Source organism: Athene noctua, chromosome 2 (assembly GCF_965140245.1).
Source record: "Athene noctua chromosome 2, bAthNoc1.hap1.1, whole genome shotgun sequence".
NCBI classification, from domain to species: Eukaryota; Metazoa; Chordata; class Aves; order Strigiformes; family Strigidae; genus Athene; species Athene noctua.
In genome coordinates, this window is record NC_134038.1 from 55872538 (window position 1) to 55886774 (window position 14237).

Genomic DNA, 14237 nt, shown 5'->3' on the forward strand with positions numbered 1-14237 from the left:
TGACGTCATTCTTCACTCACAAGGAGTAAAAGCTGCGACCCTGCTTGGAGTCGGGGGGGGCCGGTCTGGGCGATCTCCAGAGGTCCCTTCCCGCCCCCCGCCCTTCCCAACCGCCCCGAAACGCTCCGGAGGGGCGACGGGTGGCTGTCACCGAGGGCTGGGAGAAGAGCTTAAGTTTTATTAGCAGCACACGAATGAGAAGCGGTTTATTTACAACACAGTGCTGCTCGTCGCCAGCCCGGAGACACCCATTTACATCTTAATTTCCTCTTCGTACCAGTCCTTCGCTGTGAGGGCAGGGCTCTCACGCGTGCGGTTTTCGCGGAAGACCGAGTAGTAGCCCCGAACTACTTCTGCCGACAGACTCCAGGTTGCCTGTGAAAACACACCAAAACGATCAGGAAGAGCCAGCGCTTCTCCCCTCTCTCATGCTCGCCCTGCCCCGTCCCGGTGCCGCGGGGCAGCGCCAGAGCGGCGGGGCGGGGGCGAGCGAGGCCGCTGCCCCGGGGCCGGGCTGCTCGGGGCGGCGCAGCCCTCCCCTCAGGGCCCCGTCCCGGCGGGACAGGTACCCACCGGCGGCCTCAACTTCAGCGCCTGCGGCTCTCGCCGGGGCCGGCCTGCGGCAAAGTTACCGAGGCGCTCTCGGTTGAGGTTTTTCTCCCTCCCCCCCTCGCTTCCTCCTTCTCTCCCCCACTGCCCGGGAACTTTCGACAGCGTCCTGCCAGGCGTGAAGCCACCTCCTCTGCAAACAAAGCCGCTCGGGGGTGGGGGGGGGGAGGGAAGGAGAGGCGGGAGGGAGACTCCAGCGCTTCGTCTCCGCAGGCGGCGGCCGTCACCGACCCCTCCTCGGCGGCGGCGCGAGCCCGCGCCACCTCGCCCTCTAGCGGCGGAGCGCGGCGGCGGCGCCGGCGGCTGGGCGTGACTTTCTGCGCTCCCTTTAGCCTGCCTGCCTGCCGGGGGGGACCGCGAGTCAGACAGGGAGCCCAGCTAAACCGGGACTAACGGCGGCGCCGCGCGAAGAGACTCCGGGATTAAGCGTGTCCCCCCGCCCCCCCTTCCCTCCCCACCCGGCCTGGGCACCGGGGGAGGCGAGCGGCGCGGAAGGTGTGGGGCGTCCGCGCAGCCCCCGGGGACGAGGGCAGCGAGCGGCCGGAGGAAGTCAGGCAGGCAGGCAGCCCCCGGCCGCTTCGCACCCCTCTTTCCCTGCCCTAAAAAGCGAGGAGAGGGCGAGGAGGGGGAAGCAGCCCACGGGGCACTAAGTCGGGGAGTCCGGGTCCCCCCTCCCCGCCTGCCCCACGGACTGGAGGGGGGCGAGAGGGGCGCCTCCTACTTTGGCAAACACTTTGGCACTTCGCTGGATCCGGAGCAGGAAGGGGTGGAAATATGGGGAAAGTTGGAACTTGCCTGGTTACTTTGGCCGGAGTTTTGCTGGCGGCGGGAGCGCAGACGTTCACAGGTAAGGAGCCGCCTCGCCTGTCCCGGGAGGCGGGGAGGGGGGGCGCGGCGGAGGGGCAAAGGGGGAAGCGCCGTGATTTCGGAGTCGGTTGGGTTTTGGGGTGGGTTTTTTTTGTTTGTTTTTTGTTTGGGTTTTTTTTTTTTTTTGGTTAATCCCCGTTCCCTTTGCGGGGTTGGCGCTTCGGAGCCGCTGTGTACATGGAGGGGGAGGGAGGTGTCCGGCGGCGGTGCCGGGATGCCGTTAGGTTTGCGCCCCTGCGCCCTGCGGGGAAGGGCGGGAGGCTGGCGGGGCTCGGGCGGCTCCAGGGCAGGGCTGGAGGGACGGGCGGGACTTGGGCTGGCTTCGGTGTTTCTCCGCCGCCGACTTCCCGAAAAGTTTCCCGCTGCCCCGGCGCGGGAGGCGAAGGGCTGAGGTGAGCACCCGCCGCCCTCGCCTCTGCCTCTCCGCCCGGCCGCGGGGAAGGAAAACTTGGGGTCCTCCCCGGCGGGAGCCCCGCCGCCCCGCCTCGCCGGTTCCTTCCTCCTCTCTCGCCCCTACCGCTCCCCGCCCTTCCCGCTGCCCGTCGGTGCGGCTCTGAAAAGCCGGTAGAGCCGGGGGTAAAGGCGCCGGCCCCCTCGTTTTCTGCAGCCCCCCCAGATCGTCGGCTCGGAGGGCAGGGCAGGAGCTGCCCGCGTCTGCGGGGTGTCGAGATTCACGTCCAGCCAAGAGCCCGGCAAAGTGCTCCATCAACAGCGTTTTTCTGTTCCCTGAAGTCCCAGACCTGTTATCTTGGTCTCCGAGTCCTCTGCTGGCACCCTTGTCCTATTTATATGTTGAAGAAACCCGTAATTTTAGACAGAACTTTAGATTGTGAAATAGTTCTGTGTGCTTCACCAAAGAGTCACTTCAGATTTTTTTGTTTGTTTTTTTCCTAACATGAAGTTGGTGCAACTGCAAAGCACGTTAAATTGAAGACATCTGGTCTTCAGTTCATGCGAAATGTGCTTTGATCTGGTGGGAAGCAATACTTTGACTCTCCTCGTTGTTCAGACTGCAAAATAGTTTATATTTTGTACATCACACGTTGCTTCTATGCAGCACTGTATCTAAACCAAGTTTTATGGCTAGGAATTGTTGGTCTGTTTTTAAACTTTTAAAAAAAATTAAAAAAAAATATTATGTTCTAGGGACCTTTTGTATATGCAGCCTGCATTTCCCCTTAAGTTCTCTCCAGCGTTTTTACTGCGGATGAGACAGAAGATCCCTGGGCAGAGAAATGTTTTGTACCGAGGTGATATATAACAATGATGAAATCTTTTCCAAGCAGCCCTGTTAGGATGAAGCTATGCTCTGTAGTGAGTTATAGAACTGAACTCATGTATATTAGTCCTATAACTCATTAATACTGGAAGTCTGGTGTCCAGACTTCAGTGAGAGCTCTCGCTTTTTAAAGATAAATCCATAACTCATTGCTGACCTCCGTGAACTGTCTTCCTTCTTGTTTAAAGTTAAGATGGGCAACTTTTGTCTCCTGGATATTTAAATGACTTGTGCGTGTGATATGCTGATACTATACCAGGATCAGCATTAAATTGCTGTTCGTGTTGCTGAAGAACGATCAATCCCGCATTAGTGTTAGGTTTGTATCTGTTGTATTTATTTCTTTTGCCACACACTGCCGAAAGAACTGTAACATAAAGCCCAAACAATTCAGAGGTGGCCTGTGCCTACTGTTATTCAGAAGGTGTGATTCCAACCCTTCCCAGAGTTCCTTAACAGGCTGCAATTTAAACACTTCAGGGAGATTGCAAAGGATGTCACAGGATGCAGAATCTGGCCTGCTCTCTCCCTGTGTGTGCATATGTACATATATGTTAAATACTGAACATAAAGACTATTTGGGAAGATTCACGTACAGATTTTTTTTTTTTTAAATATCGATTCTTGGCACTCAGAACAAACCTGATGAAATTTCCATTTTTGTACTTTACCATTTGAAGTGTGTGCCTGGGAGTCATTTTTGCTTGGGGGGAAAAATTGCTATTGCATTTGTTAAAAGCTTGATGCATCAGTGTTGTAGAAATTAAATTACAGAAAAATCCATCCTTGAGTTGAGTAGTTACCTTCTGTAATAGCTGTCCCTTGTTGCAGATGGGAGTTATATGGTGAACCTATACAAAGTTTAAAAACAAACAGGAAAAAAGAAACAAAACTAGCTCCACACATGTTCTAAGCAAAGAATAGCAGTGGGTGAATTAATTAATCTTTGACATTTATAATTCCATTTTTATTTTTACCCTATTCTAAAATGACTGATTTGTTTTACAGAGATTGGTTCTAACATTACCGTCAGCTATTGTTTTATTTGAGTTTCTTATTTAGAAAATAATCTTACTGAAAGATCAGATCTTGGCTTTTTAAGGCCTGGAAGCTTTCAAGTAATCTTTTGAAAGCAGCTTAGCAGTTAATAACAATGAGATTTTCTCTGAGTCCTTAACTAAAGAATTTTAAAGTCTGGATTCATCAGTTCAAGAAGCAAATGGTTCCAAGAATTTAAATTTAAGAGATGTTACTAAAAACATTGTCTTAAATGGACAATGCTGCTTAAGTTTTTTTTGAAGCAGCCGGGGTGTTTCTGCAAGAGTAGTTTTAGTTTAGATGGGTTTTTTTATGATTTCATTTCAGAGGAAACTGTAGCACACCTAATTTACTTGGGTTTAGTTTATAATTTTAACATAAATGTTACTAAGTGGGCCCGTGTGAACACTGAATGCTAACATTACCAAAGTTCCTGAAACGAGGTGCTCATGTCCTACAAAATGCCACCTGACTCCACTGTCTTCCTTCTTTCATCTACTTGGTAGATTATTCAGGCTAGGGAAAGCAATCCACTTCTGTATAAAGGATTTAGGTCAAACGTAGAGATGTGGAAAGTTAGAAGGGACATTATAAGGCTAAATATTAGGCCTTATGTAAAATGAAGGGTCTGGATGAGATGAGTTCTGTCAAATACCAAAATGGGGAACTGAAATTGAAGGCGAGGAGATGTGTAATAGAACTTGGAAATTGTGTTTTTATGAAGCCCTTGTGTTCAGATAGATGTAAATTTGCACACAGCCTGAATTCTGAAATTGGTGCTTCTTGCTTATAACCTAAATCTGGCCGAGGGAGGGCTATTATTAGGCTGTTATTCTCTTTTGCTATGGAAAGTGACAAGGTTGTCTATTAACATGCTTTTTATGGTACTGGTTTTAAAACAAGTTTTAGTTTTTCTCTGAGAAGGGATGAGTCCTGTTGTGGTGAGAGAGAGAGAAACAGGTGGACAGATGGACTGACTAAAAGTGCTTATAGGAGGCCATTCATAATGAACTTTCCACCAGGACTAGTGGCAATTATGAAGAGAAGAACAGGAGGAAAAGTGCTGTACAAAAAATGAAAATTACTTTTTCTAGTGACTAGTAAAGGTTTTACATAGAGAATAGTGGTACATAGAGAATAGTAGTCCTCAAGCTATTTCATGGATTAAAAATACAAAAACTTGCATTCTGAATAGATGTTGTACCTTTTATTCATCTGTTTCATTTTTGGGTGTAGGCACTCTAAAAACAAGAATCACATTTTCTGAAAACTGATGTAAGGAAGAATTTTGACATGGTGAAGTTGAAACTTGCTGTGATGATGTTGTTTGGTGACTGCAGAGAGGGAAGATGAAAAGAAAGAATATAGGTTAAGTCTTCATAGGTCCTATCCCAGATGAAATGAAGCTCCTGGCATTCAGAGCAATGTATAGAAAATAAAAAGTTTCTGGTATAATTAACTGTTTAAAGAGATTGTTCGGAGTATTCAGGATCTCTCTTTGGAAGTCTTTAGTAGCTATTTTGATCACTTTACCAGCAAAGAGCTCCAAGTGTGGTTGTTATCTCATTTTAACAAATTCTGCTTTTGCTTGCATTGATTATTCCACCTGCTTTCCTTCCTCTTCATGCATCCATCAGGTCCTGTACTTCCTAAGGGAAGTAACATATGCTGGTGAAAATGCTGCTTTATTAGTAGCTGACACAGTTGTCAGCTCATCAACAAAAATATTCCAGTTAAAGTTCATGGCGTGGACTTGGCCTTGGCCTTGCTAAACAGTGAGAGCTGTGGGGAAAGATTCTCAAACCAAACCTCTTGCTGTCAGGTGAATGACTTTGTGTTTTACACCTAAGAGTGTTCATATTTAAAATAGTCCCCCAAATTAATGGAGGCATGTTGAAGAATTGGCTTCTAAATACTTTTTTTTTTTTAAAAAAAAAAAAAGAAAACAACTTTTTAGAGATGAAACGAAGTTTGTGTTTGCCTGTAAACTGGATGTACTTTAGAATGCTTGAGATAAAAATGACGGTCTGGGCTTTGGAAGTGGCACGATTTTTCAGAAAAAAACCCTGTGTGGTGAGTATGTGGTTTGAATTTTAAAATTTATTTTATTTAGCTATTCTGGTCTTGTTCTAGCGTCAGAAGTTAGTAAAAAAATCTCATCAGAAATTAAGAAATCCTACAAAATACTACAAGGACGTAATAGCACAGGGAAAAAAAATATTTGGTATCGTGATTTAGCAGTCATTGGAATCCATGATTTAGCAGTCATCAGAAGCCATGAGGAAAACAAATCAGTGTCCTGAAACAATACAGCAGCATATATGAATATTATGAAAAAATAATATATTTAGTGCTCACAGAAGTTGCTAGGTTGACAGCTAGAGAGACCAAATCATCAGGCAAATCACAAAACATGTTAGGATAGAGCAAGTACATCTCACTAACTTCATTTGAGTCTGACCTGAAAAAATGTGGAGATCGTTTATTTTTGATGTGCGCTCCCTCGCACACTGAGATGGTCAGCAAATGTGTCAAACAGCCTAGTTGACAGTGGCCAGGTCAGTTTTACACATTACTGCTGAGACAATTGGTTCAGTTCGCATCATTAGACACAGCCAGGGGAAGATAATAGGTGTAGACTTGATAGAACGAAGTCCAGTGATGTTGTGGGGTCAGGACCTGTGAACTGATCCTGTATTTCACATGTTGCAACTTTATGCTAAAGGAAGTGCCGTTTGAGAGGGATATCTCTTGTGTTTAAAGCTCGTTAGTATCACTGTCAAACACTTACTTGAGGTAGCTACATCAATAAATTTTAAAGATGCTTCCCCAGAAAATGACATGAACTTTTCAGCTCACATTTTTATGACTCTGGTGTAAAGAAGCAGTTCTGAAAATTTTAGCAGGAATGAGTTCTTTGTTGATGTGTGAATGTAGCTGAACTATCTACTCACTTTCTTTAGGAAAAATTGAGAGAGTCCTCTTTATTTAATTTGATTTTGCTGATAACTTCCAGATCTCTATTTCGGATTTTACGTGTAATGTTATTAATGTATTAAAAAGGATTTCAAGAAACCAAAACTAATTTGGAGTATATGGTCATATATTTTTTGGGAAAAAAAAAAAAAAAAGTCGAGCACTAAATTTTACTGTCATTTTTTACACCCCACTATGTTCACATACTTCTTTCTGATTTTTGTCTTCATGAGTTTGGCCTGCTGTGATCTGCTGGTGATCACTAGGTGTAGCTGCATCTCTAAATCCCCTTTTCAAAGCATAGAAAGAGGAAGGGCTGTAAACTCGGCTTTATGAGAATGCAGGTGTATTTGGAGCTGGGAAGGTGTGAAAACATATGATGGATTTTTGTGACCTAGAGAATTTTCATCTGTTGGTGGCTTGTTTACACCAGTATGATTGTAATACAAATGAACTTTTAATTATTTGTAAAAGGCTGATTTCAGCATTAGTGTTAGTATTCAACAGAAGGATGAATGAATGCTCTTAATATAACAAAAATACATAATCACAAGTATGAAATGACAGAGAAATTGTCACTACTTTCCTAGTAGTTTAAATGCAAGGGTTATTGCTGTAGAGATCTGGTAAGGTTGTATCTTAACCATCTTGATTGATCCTTGTCTTAAAGAAAAGCTTAAGTGTTGTGTTCTCACATATGTCTTCTCACAGCCTATTAAGAAGCTTTCTGTTCCATTCAAAATAATTATTTTCAGAAATGTTGCTGTCAGTGGAATTCTGTAATGTGTTGTGTTGGTTTTTAAGCCATGTGACTTCTATTAATGTTACAAGGAGGTACAGAGGTCCCCACATATGCTTTAAAAATGAAGGAAAGACATTTTTGTGCCCAGATTTCTGAGAATAATTACAGTAAAAATAAAGGTGTATTTACTTCTAACACATACTCATGTTCAGTTGCTGCAGAGAATAGGAAAGAAGTGTCTCAGCCAGAAATGTCTGACTCCATGGTGACCCTTTGCCACATGAGGAGCAATGGTAGGAAACATTTATTCAGGCAAAACCACGGCAGTATTAGCAGGAAGGAGCTCTGAGAACAGGTTAGAATTGGGGTGTTTGGGGGGGAAAAGGTGCAAAGGAAGATGAACCTTACTGGAAGAGAAGATCTTCTAGAGAAAAAGCTGAAGTCCTAAAGTCAGCTAAATTACATCTGGAAATCAGAAATGGTTTTATAATTACTCACATTTTCGTATTTTTGTCATCTTTGTTTTGAACACGTTTGTCTTTAATAATATATTCAAATCTTGAATGCCTTCTGACAGCTTTACATAGCAATAGTTGATTATCTTTACACATATGATTAAGTGTAATGATGTTAATGAATCTTTAATTTTTTTCTGTGGAATGGTATAAAACCAACATTTTGCTTATGAGTGTGTTGGTTTTTCCTCTTCACCCTCCTCTCCCTCCCCTCAGGTGTAATCTATCCTGATTTTAGAGAGCAGTAAGTTTTGGCTACAGTAGGTTTCTTTTGAGAGGTAGATTGACCTCCCCCCCCCTCCCCCCCCTTTTTTTTTTTTTTTTAAAAAAAAAACCTTCTTTAATGTTAAGCTATTATAGCTATCTTTTACAGCACTCTTTTTGTTAATCACAAGAAAGGAGTTTTTGCTCTGGAATAACTAAAATAATTAGCTACCTCTTTCATCACTTTAGCTCTTAATCTTCTAGGAGAATGAAATAGAGCATCGCATGCCTGTATTAGAGCAGGGTTGTGTGTTTTGGGGTTTTTTTTGGGGGGTGGGTTTTTTTGTTTTTTAGGTTTCTTTGAGGTTTATAGCACAGTTATTTTGGGGAAGCTTTCAGAAAGATTGTGCTTTATTACCTTGAATCCTATTGCCACTTTTATTCTTAACTCTAAAATCAAATATTGTTTAGACTCTTTATTTTTGAAAGTAATATACTGGATAGAATACAAAGTCTGTGACCCTTTGTTTTGATTCTGTAGTGCATAGGCTGATTAGATGAAAGAACTCTTTAGTTGTGCTGATGAGATTTTAACATAAGATTAAGGAGGATATTACAGGAGTTTCTGTGCACTTTCAGATGGATGGATAGTGGACCACTAATGTCTTGAGGTTTTCATAATGGAATTGTTCTTACAGGTAAATGAATAGAGGGGCTTTTCATGTTTGTTTTTCTGGGGAATATAGACTAGACCGAGTAAATAATTTCCATCCATGACATGTGCACCTACATACTTGTATATATGCTTGTAATCTACGCACTAATTTGTATGTCTGTGTCTTAAAAAGGTGATGAATTATTACTCTTTAGCAGACCTGCACTTTTCATGGTGTACTCACAACAGAGGTGTTTGCGGGGAGGTTGTATTTTTTTTTCCTCTTCTCTTTTTTTTTTTTCTCTCTCTAAGGTCAAATAATTCCTTGTCTTGGGAGCCGATGCTTAGTAATTCTGCTATTACTGATGCAGTAATGTATGATAAAAAAAGTACATCTATATGCACATCTTAAGTTTTGATTATCAAGTCTACCTAGTTTCTGAGGGTATGTAGAGAAAACAGATCTCCAGTTTTGAAAAAATAATATTACCAGGTTATAACTCAAGCAGAGGCCAAGATTTCTAAAGGGATTCACAGTGTCCTCTACCAGCATAGAAACTCCTGTTGCTCTCACTTCTGGTATTTTTGTGTTCACGGCTTTTTCTTGTTTTAATAAACAGTTCAACTAACAGTTGAAAACAAACATGCAAGTCAATTGCCATCTCTATGAACTCTGTTAGGCCCCAGATCAGACATAACTTTTTTTCTCTGTAGTTGTTTGGTATAGTTGCTGTCTTTTCTCATGTGATTTGTATATTTGTTATGTTTGAAAAGAAAAATGTCATTATTACCCATTTCCTCTTCCATACTTCTAGTAAATAAAAGCACTGTGAGAAGTCCAGTGTTTCCTAACAACTCTACAACATGTTCAGCCTGTGCTCACAGGGTTGGTAGAAACTTGTGAGGCAATAAATTTGTTTCCAGGTCTGACACTGTTTGCATCTCTGTATAGGGTTATATAGAACCTATTGTAATTACTGTGATGTTCCTATCAACCAGTATAATTCAGGATCAACAGTGTTCTGATGATTACAATTTTTGGAAGTTATTACTATTTTGATAGCATAAGATCTCTTTTTATCTGTTTTAACATGCGTCTATATAATCTTAACCAGGAAATGATTTTTCTCTCAGTGGAAATTTCTGAGCCTGGAGATTTTTCTAGTTCCACATTGGGATGACATAGCCTAACACGAATCATACCACTGGAGCACAGCATGAAAAAGACATGTATTTTAACTCCAGTTGTAAGAATCAGTTGCTTAGTGATCAGAACTCCTACATAGGTGTAGGAAACCTGGATTTAAGTCTGTGCTCTGGCACTTGACTGTGACATAAGTGAGGATCTTCACAGCCAGGCTTTTTTGTTCTTGTGGATTTTTGCTTAGTTTTGACCAGTAGGATTTTTTTTCCTGTGGTTGAAAAATCTGCTACATTTACATTTTTTTTAAAAAAAAAAAAAAAAAAAAGGAAGGTAACAGTTCGGAACCCCCCAGTGTATGTAGAGAAAGCACTCACTTGTCAACACTTGTAACTTCAGTTTTCCCTGGAAACTCAACAATGTGCTTAAATTTTTTCACATGTTTAGGAGATAGAGACAGTTGTGGACATTTCCAGGAACTATAGTACTCGGTAGGGTAGTTCTTAGGTTAATGACTGAGAATTGCTATAGCCTTTTTTCCTTTAATGTTACCTTTTCTGAATTCTGTGGAGTAGATAAAGATTATTTTACAAAGCACTGCATTCAACACTTTAATATAAGCACTTTACATAACACATCACTTAAGCTGTTTTTCTCTTTAACTTCTGCAGAGACAGCTATTACTGAAGTAATTTCTCAGTTATGTAAGATAAATTGTTGTCCCAGTAATAATTTTAAGGCATTGTGCAGTTGATGCTCTCTTTACTGTGTCTAAGAGATGTCATCTTGATTCAGTCCTAGCTCAGGAGAAAACTTTTGCAAGCAACTTTCTAAATATGAAAGCAACCTTTTGGGGTTAGGTCTGTGAGTGTCATAGGAAACAAAAAAACCCCACCCCACCAACCACAGTTGAAGTTAGTATTTATTTAAAACCTTAGAGGTTGAAAATGCGAAATGGAAGCCTGTATATTGCCAACATTACTACCTTCTGTTTATAGTGACAGCAAAGCACAGGGATTGAAGACCATATATAAAGTTCATGAGGTGTGTTTTATTTATTTTTACTTTAAAAATTGTTGTTAGAATTGCCCACATAAATCTAGGCTAGGGATTTAAGTGAATTAGCCTAGCATTTTCATTTGGGGATTTGGAAAACACAGGGGGTTTGGCTGTTTTATTTATTTGTTTGAGACAAGCAAATACATACTGAAATTGCGTAGGACCCATGAGCCCACGACAAGTTGAAATACACTCTTGACAAATAAAAAACTGGCTTCTGCAGCAGCCACTCAGCAACAGCAGATGTGTGTTGGGGTTTTTAAATGAGTCTCACAGAAGCTTCAGAGCTGTGTACAGTCTTCATGTGTACAGTCCTTGACAGAAAGTTAGTTTGTGCACCAGAATCTGTTACTTTTTTGCTTTCTGCATGTTGGGGAGTTAAACATTACCCACGTTAAGAACTTCACATGACCACAAAAAGTGCGAGTGTAAAAAGCCTTGAAAATGTTCTTCAAGTTATAGCCCAGTATCTAGTGTAAAATTATCGATGCAGGGAAATAGCTGAGGAATACTATTCTTAAGGAGTTATTTCTGTTCTGTTTTCAACCATAGGCAAACATTCTGCTGTGCTTGTGGGTTGGTTCACTGGCAGATCCATTGTTGAATGTATGCTTCAGCCTTATTCACCAGTACCTTCTTTTGTCATTTAGCGGACTTGGAGTCTTGAAGTGCGGATTGTAATTTTGATTTGGGAGTAGGGGTGAAGCCTTAGGTATTGCACATGTTCAGACTGAGTTCAGGTAAAGACTGGGCTTGGTCTAGCTGTATTGCGAAGGCTTCTTCAAGGGGAATTAGAGAACATAAATTGTGTATGTGCTGTCTTCTGCTTTTGAAATTATTTCTCTGATTTCTTCAGAGAAACGGATACAGTCTTTGGAAGTCTAAATTTTTATTTTGGAAGGTACCTGTTACGACTTAGTGATGAATGGAAATAGAAAGAAGCTGTGGACTCCTTCTGGCATCAGGAACTACTTTGGAGGCTTTGGTTACATGCGATGGGTTGCAGTTTAGGCTGCAACATGGAAGCTTGTATTTTGAAAGCTGTTGCTTGCCTGTCAGTTCTGTTGCATGCAGCAGTTTCTGATGTGTAGCCCAAACTCAAAGACTTTGTAATGAAAACTGTCCGTATTTTTGAAGATCACAATTTCAAAATGAATATAAACTCGCAGTGTCCTGAATTGGTCCACAGTAAATCTGCCTCAGTGAAGTAGTATCTGACAGGCTTGTTTGCTTCAAATCAACGCTCGTAGTGGGTGGATCACAGGAGTTTTGCAAACCACAGTTAAGGACCCACTCAGTCACTCTGGGTGAGAAATCACACTTTTTCAGAACTCGCTCTGTTAAAGTCTTCACAGACTGCGGAGTGCCATGCTAGATTTGCAGCAGTGAAAAATTAATTCTGGCTTGTATGCCAGAATTAGATGATGTGTATTTCTGGACCTTTGGGAGCAGAACTGCAAGAAAATCAGATCTGTATGCTTGAAACTGGCATTGAGCAAGTACGTGACATTCACCAGCAGCCCCATTCACATGATTTCAGTGCTTTGACTCTACACAGTGGTCTAGCAATAAAAGGAAGAATTGGCCAATTACAGTAATCTGCCAGAGCTGTGTACCCTGGAATTTGGTGCAGAGGAGGAGGGAGGGTTCTTACCTGCTTTCAGCTCTGTCTAAAATTGCACTTTAGTACTATCTATTCCACAGCAAATAACATACATATTTAACAAAGCTGTTAACCACCAGGCCATCTTTAAGAATATATTGCTTACCTGCCACCTCCTGTGCTCTCTCCACCTCTTTTTCTCTGTTCACGTCTGCTCCTCATACTCCTCGTCATCATGTTCCACAAATCACAGATCATTTGTGCCTTCCTCTGCCACTTACATCCTTTGGGCAGCTGTGACAAGAGCTGAGAAGGGAGCTGAGACTGAAGGATGGTAGCTTTGGTTAGGATATTCTGTGGTACCGTGGGCCACTCTGTTGCCCTTAGAGCACGGACATCTGTGTGCACATTTAAAGAAAGCCCCAGAGCCTCTGGGGGAGCTGTGACAGAAGCTTGGGGATGCAGTTCCTGACTGCCTGTAATTCATAACAAGTTAAGTGTGTTGCTTTTTGTTTTTCTTTTCTGAAACAAATAAGATCAAAATGGTTCCATGCATATGCTGACATACATGACAGCAAAGCATGTACTTATGAACAAGTACTGTGAGTGAGTGCAGTTTAAATCTTACTTTGCACTGTGTGCAGTCACACTGAACACTCAATAACAACAGCAGGCAGTGCTAGTGGAGAATGAGATACTATGGCCAGATCTAGATTTCAGACCAGATGGACATTATTCATAATATTATTTGGGTGTGAACAGTTTTTACTAGAGTGTGAAGTAAACTGATGAGGACTTTTGTTTGTTTGTTTTTCAGGCTAAAAAGAATCAGTAATACTGGCACGATGTATACAAACACAAGCTCAAAACCTAAAGATGAATACAGTCAGTTCTGGGCACACTATGAAAGTAATTACAAAATGCTCCTATTGACACAATAATGGCAAGTAAATCAGGTGTTAGTACAAGTCAGTATGAACACACCAGTATCAGCATTTTGTAGAAATGTAGTTTCTGGAAACCGGAACAGTGCTTTTTGGATACAGCAATTGAAATTTTAGTTCCTTGGTAATAAGTAGAGTGTTTTTTGCATAATCGGCCTGTCTTTGAAAATTCATCTGGAATATTTTTTCTCTGTGGACAAAGTGCTATTATGTATGCTAGAGGTATTGGCTCTTTTCTAAATCTTTTGAGCACTGTTTATGGGGAGAAGATGCTGCCAAATCTTGTATTAAATACATCTGCTTCCTTTCTTAATAGATACAGAATAAATGTATGCAAAGATTTAGAAAATGGTTGCTGCTTTGAATCCTGTAGTTAAATGTTGTATAATATCCATACCTTGGGTAAGCCTGTGTTTTGCCCATGCTGACATTTTAATTTTTGCCCTTGTTTTTATGTGCACTTCCAACACATGTAAATGAACATGCAGTGTATTCTGTGCTATCAGTACATATTTTTACCGGTCAAAATGGTGTTTTAAGAGCTTGAAAGTTCCCACTCTGTACTTCCTGTGCAAATTAGCAACGTGGTTCCTATTGATGAAAGT

At 41.8% G+C, this 14237-nt stretch overlaps 1 protein-coding gene across 10 annotated transcripts in view; it reads left to right on the plus strand.

Annotated features, from left to right (window-relative positions):
• Nucleotides 1-979: 979 nt before the first annotated feature.
• PTPRM (protein tyrosine phosphatase receptor type M) overlaps nucleotides 980-14237 on the plus strand; it is a 500090-nt gene continuing 486832 nt past the window's right edge. For all 10 annotated transcript variants that reach the window (XM_074899184.1, XM_074899185.1, XM_074899190.1 and 7 more), the window contains exon 1: nucleotides 980-1456. In XM_074899184.1, coding sequence (XP_074755285.1) covers nucleotides 1384-1456 — 73 coding nt within the window. In that variant the 5' untranslated portion in view covers nucleotides 980-1383. The remainder of the gene's footprint in view (nucleotides 1457-14237) is intronic.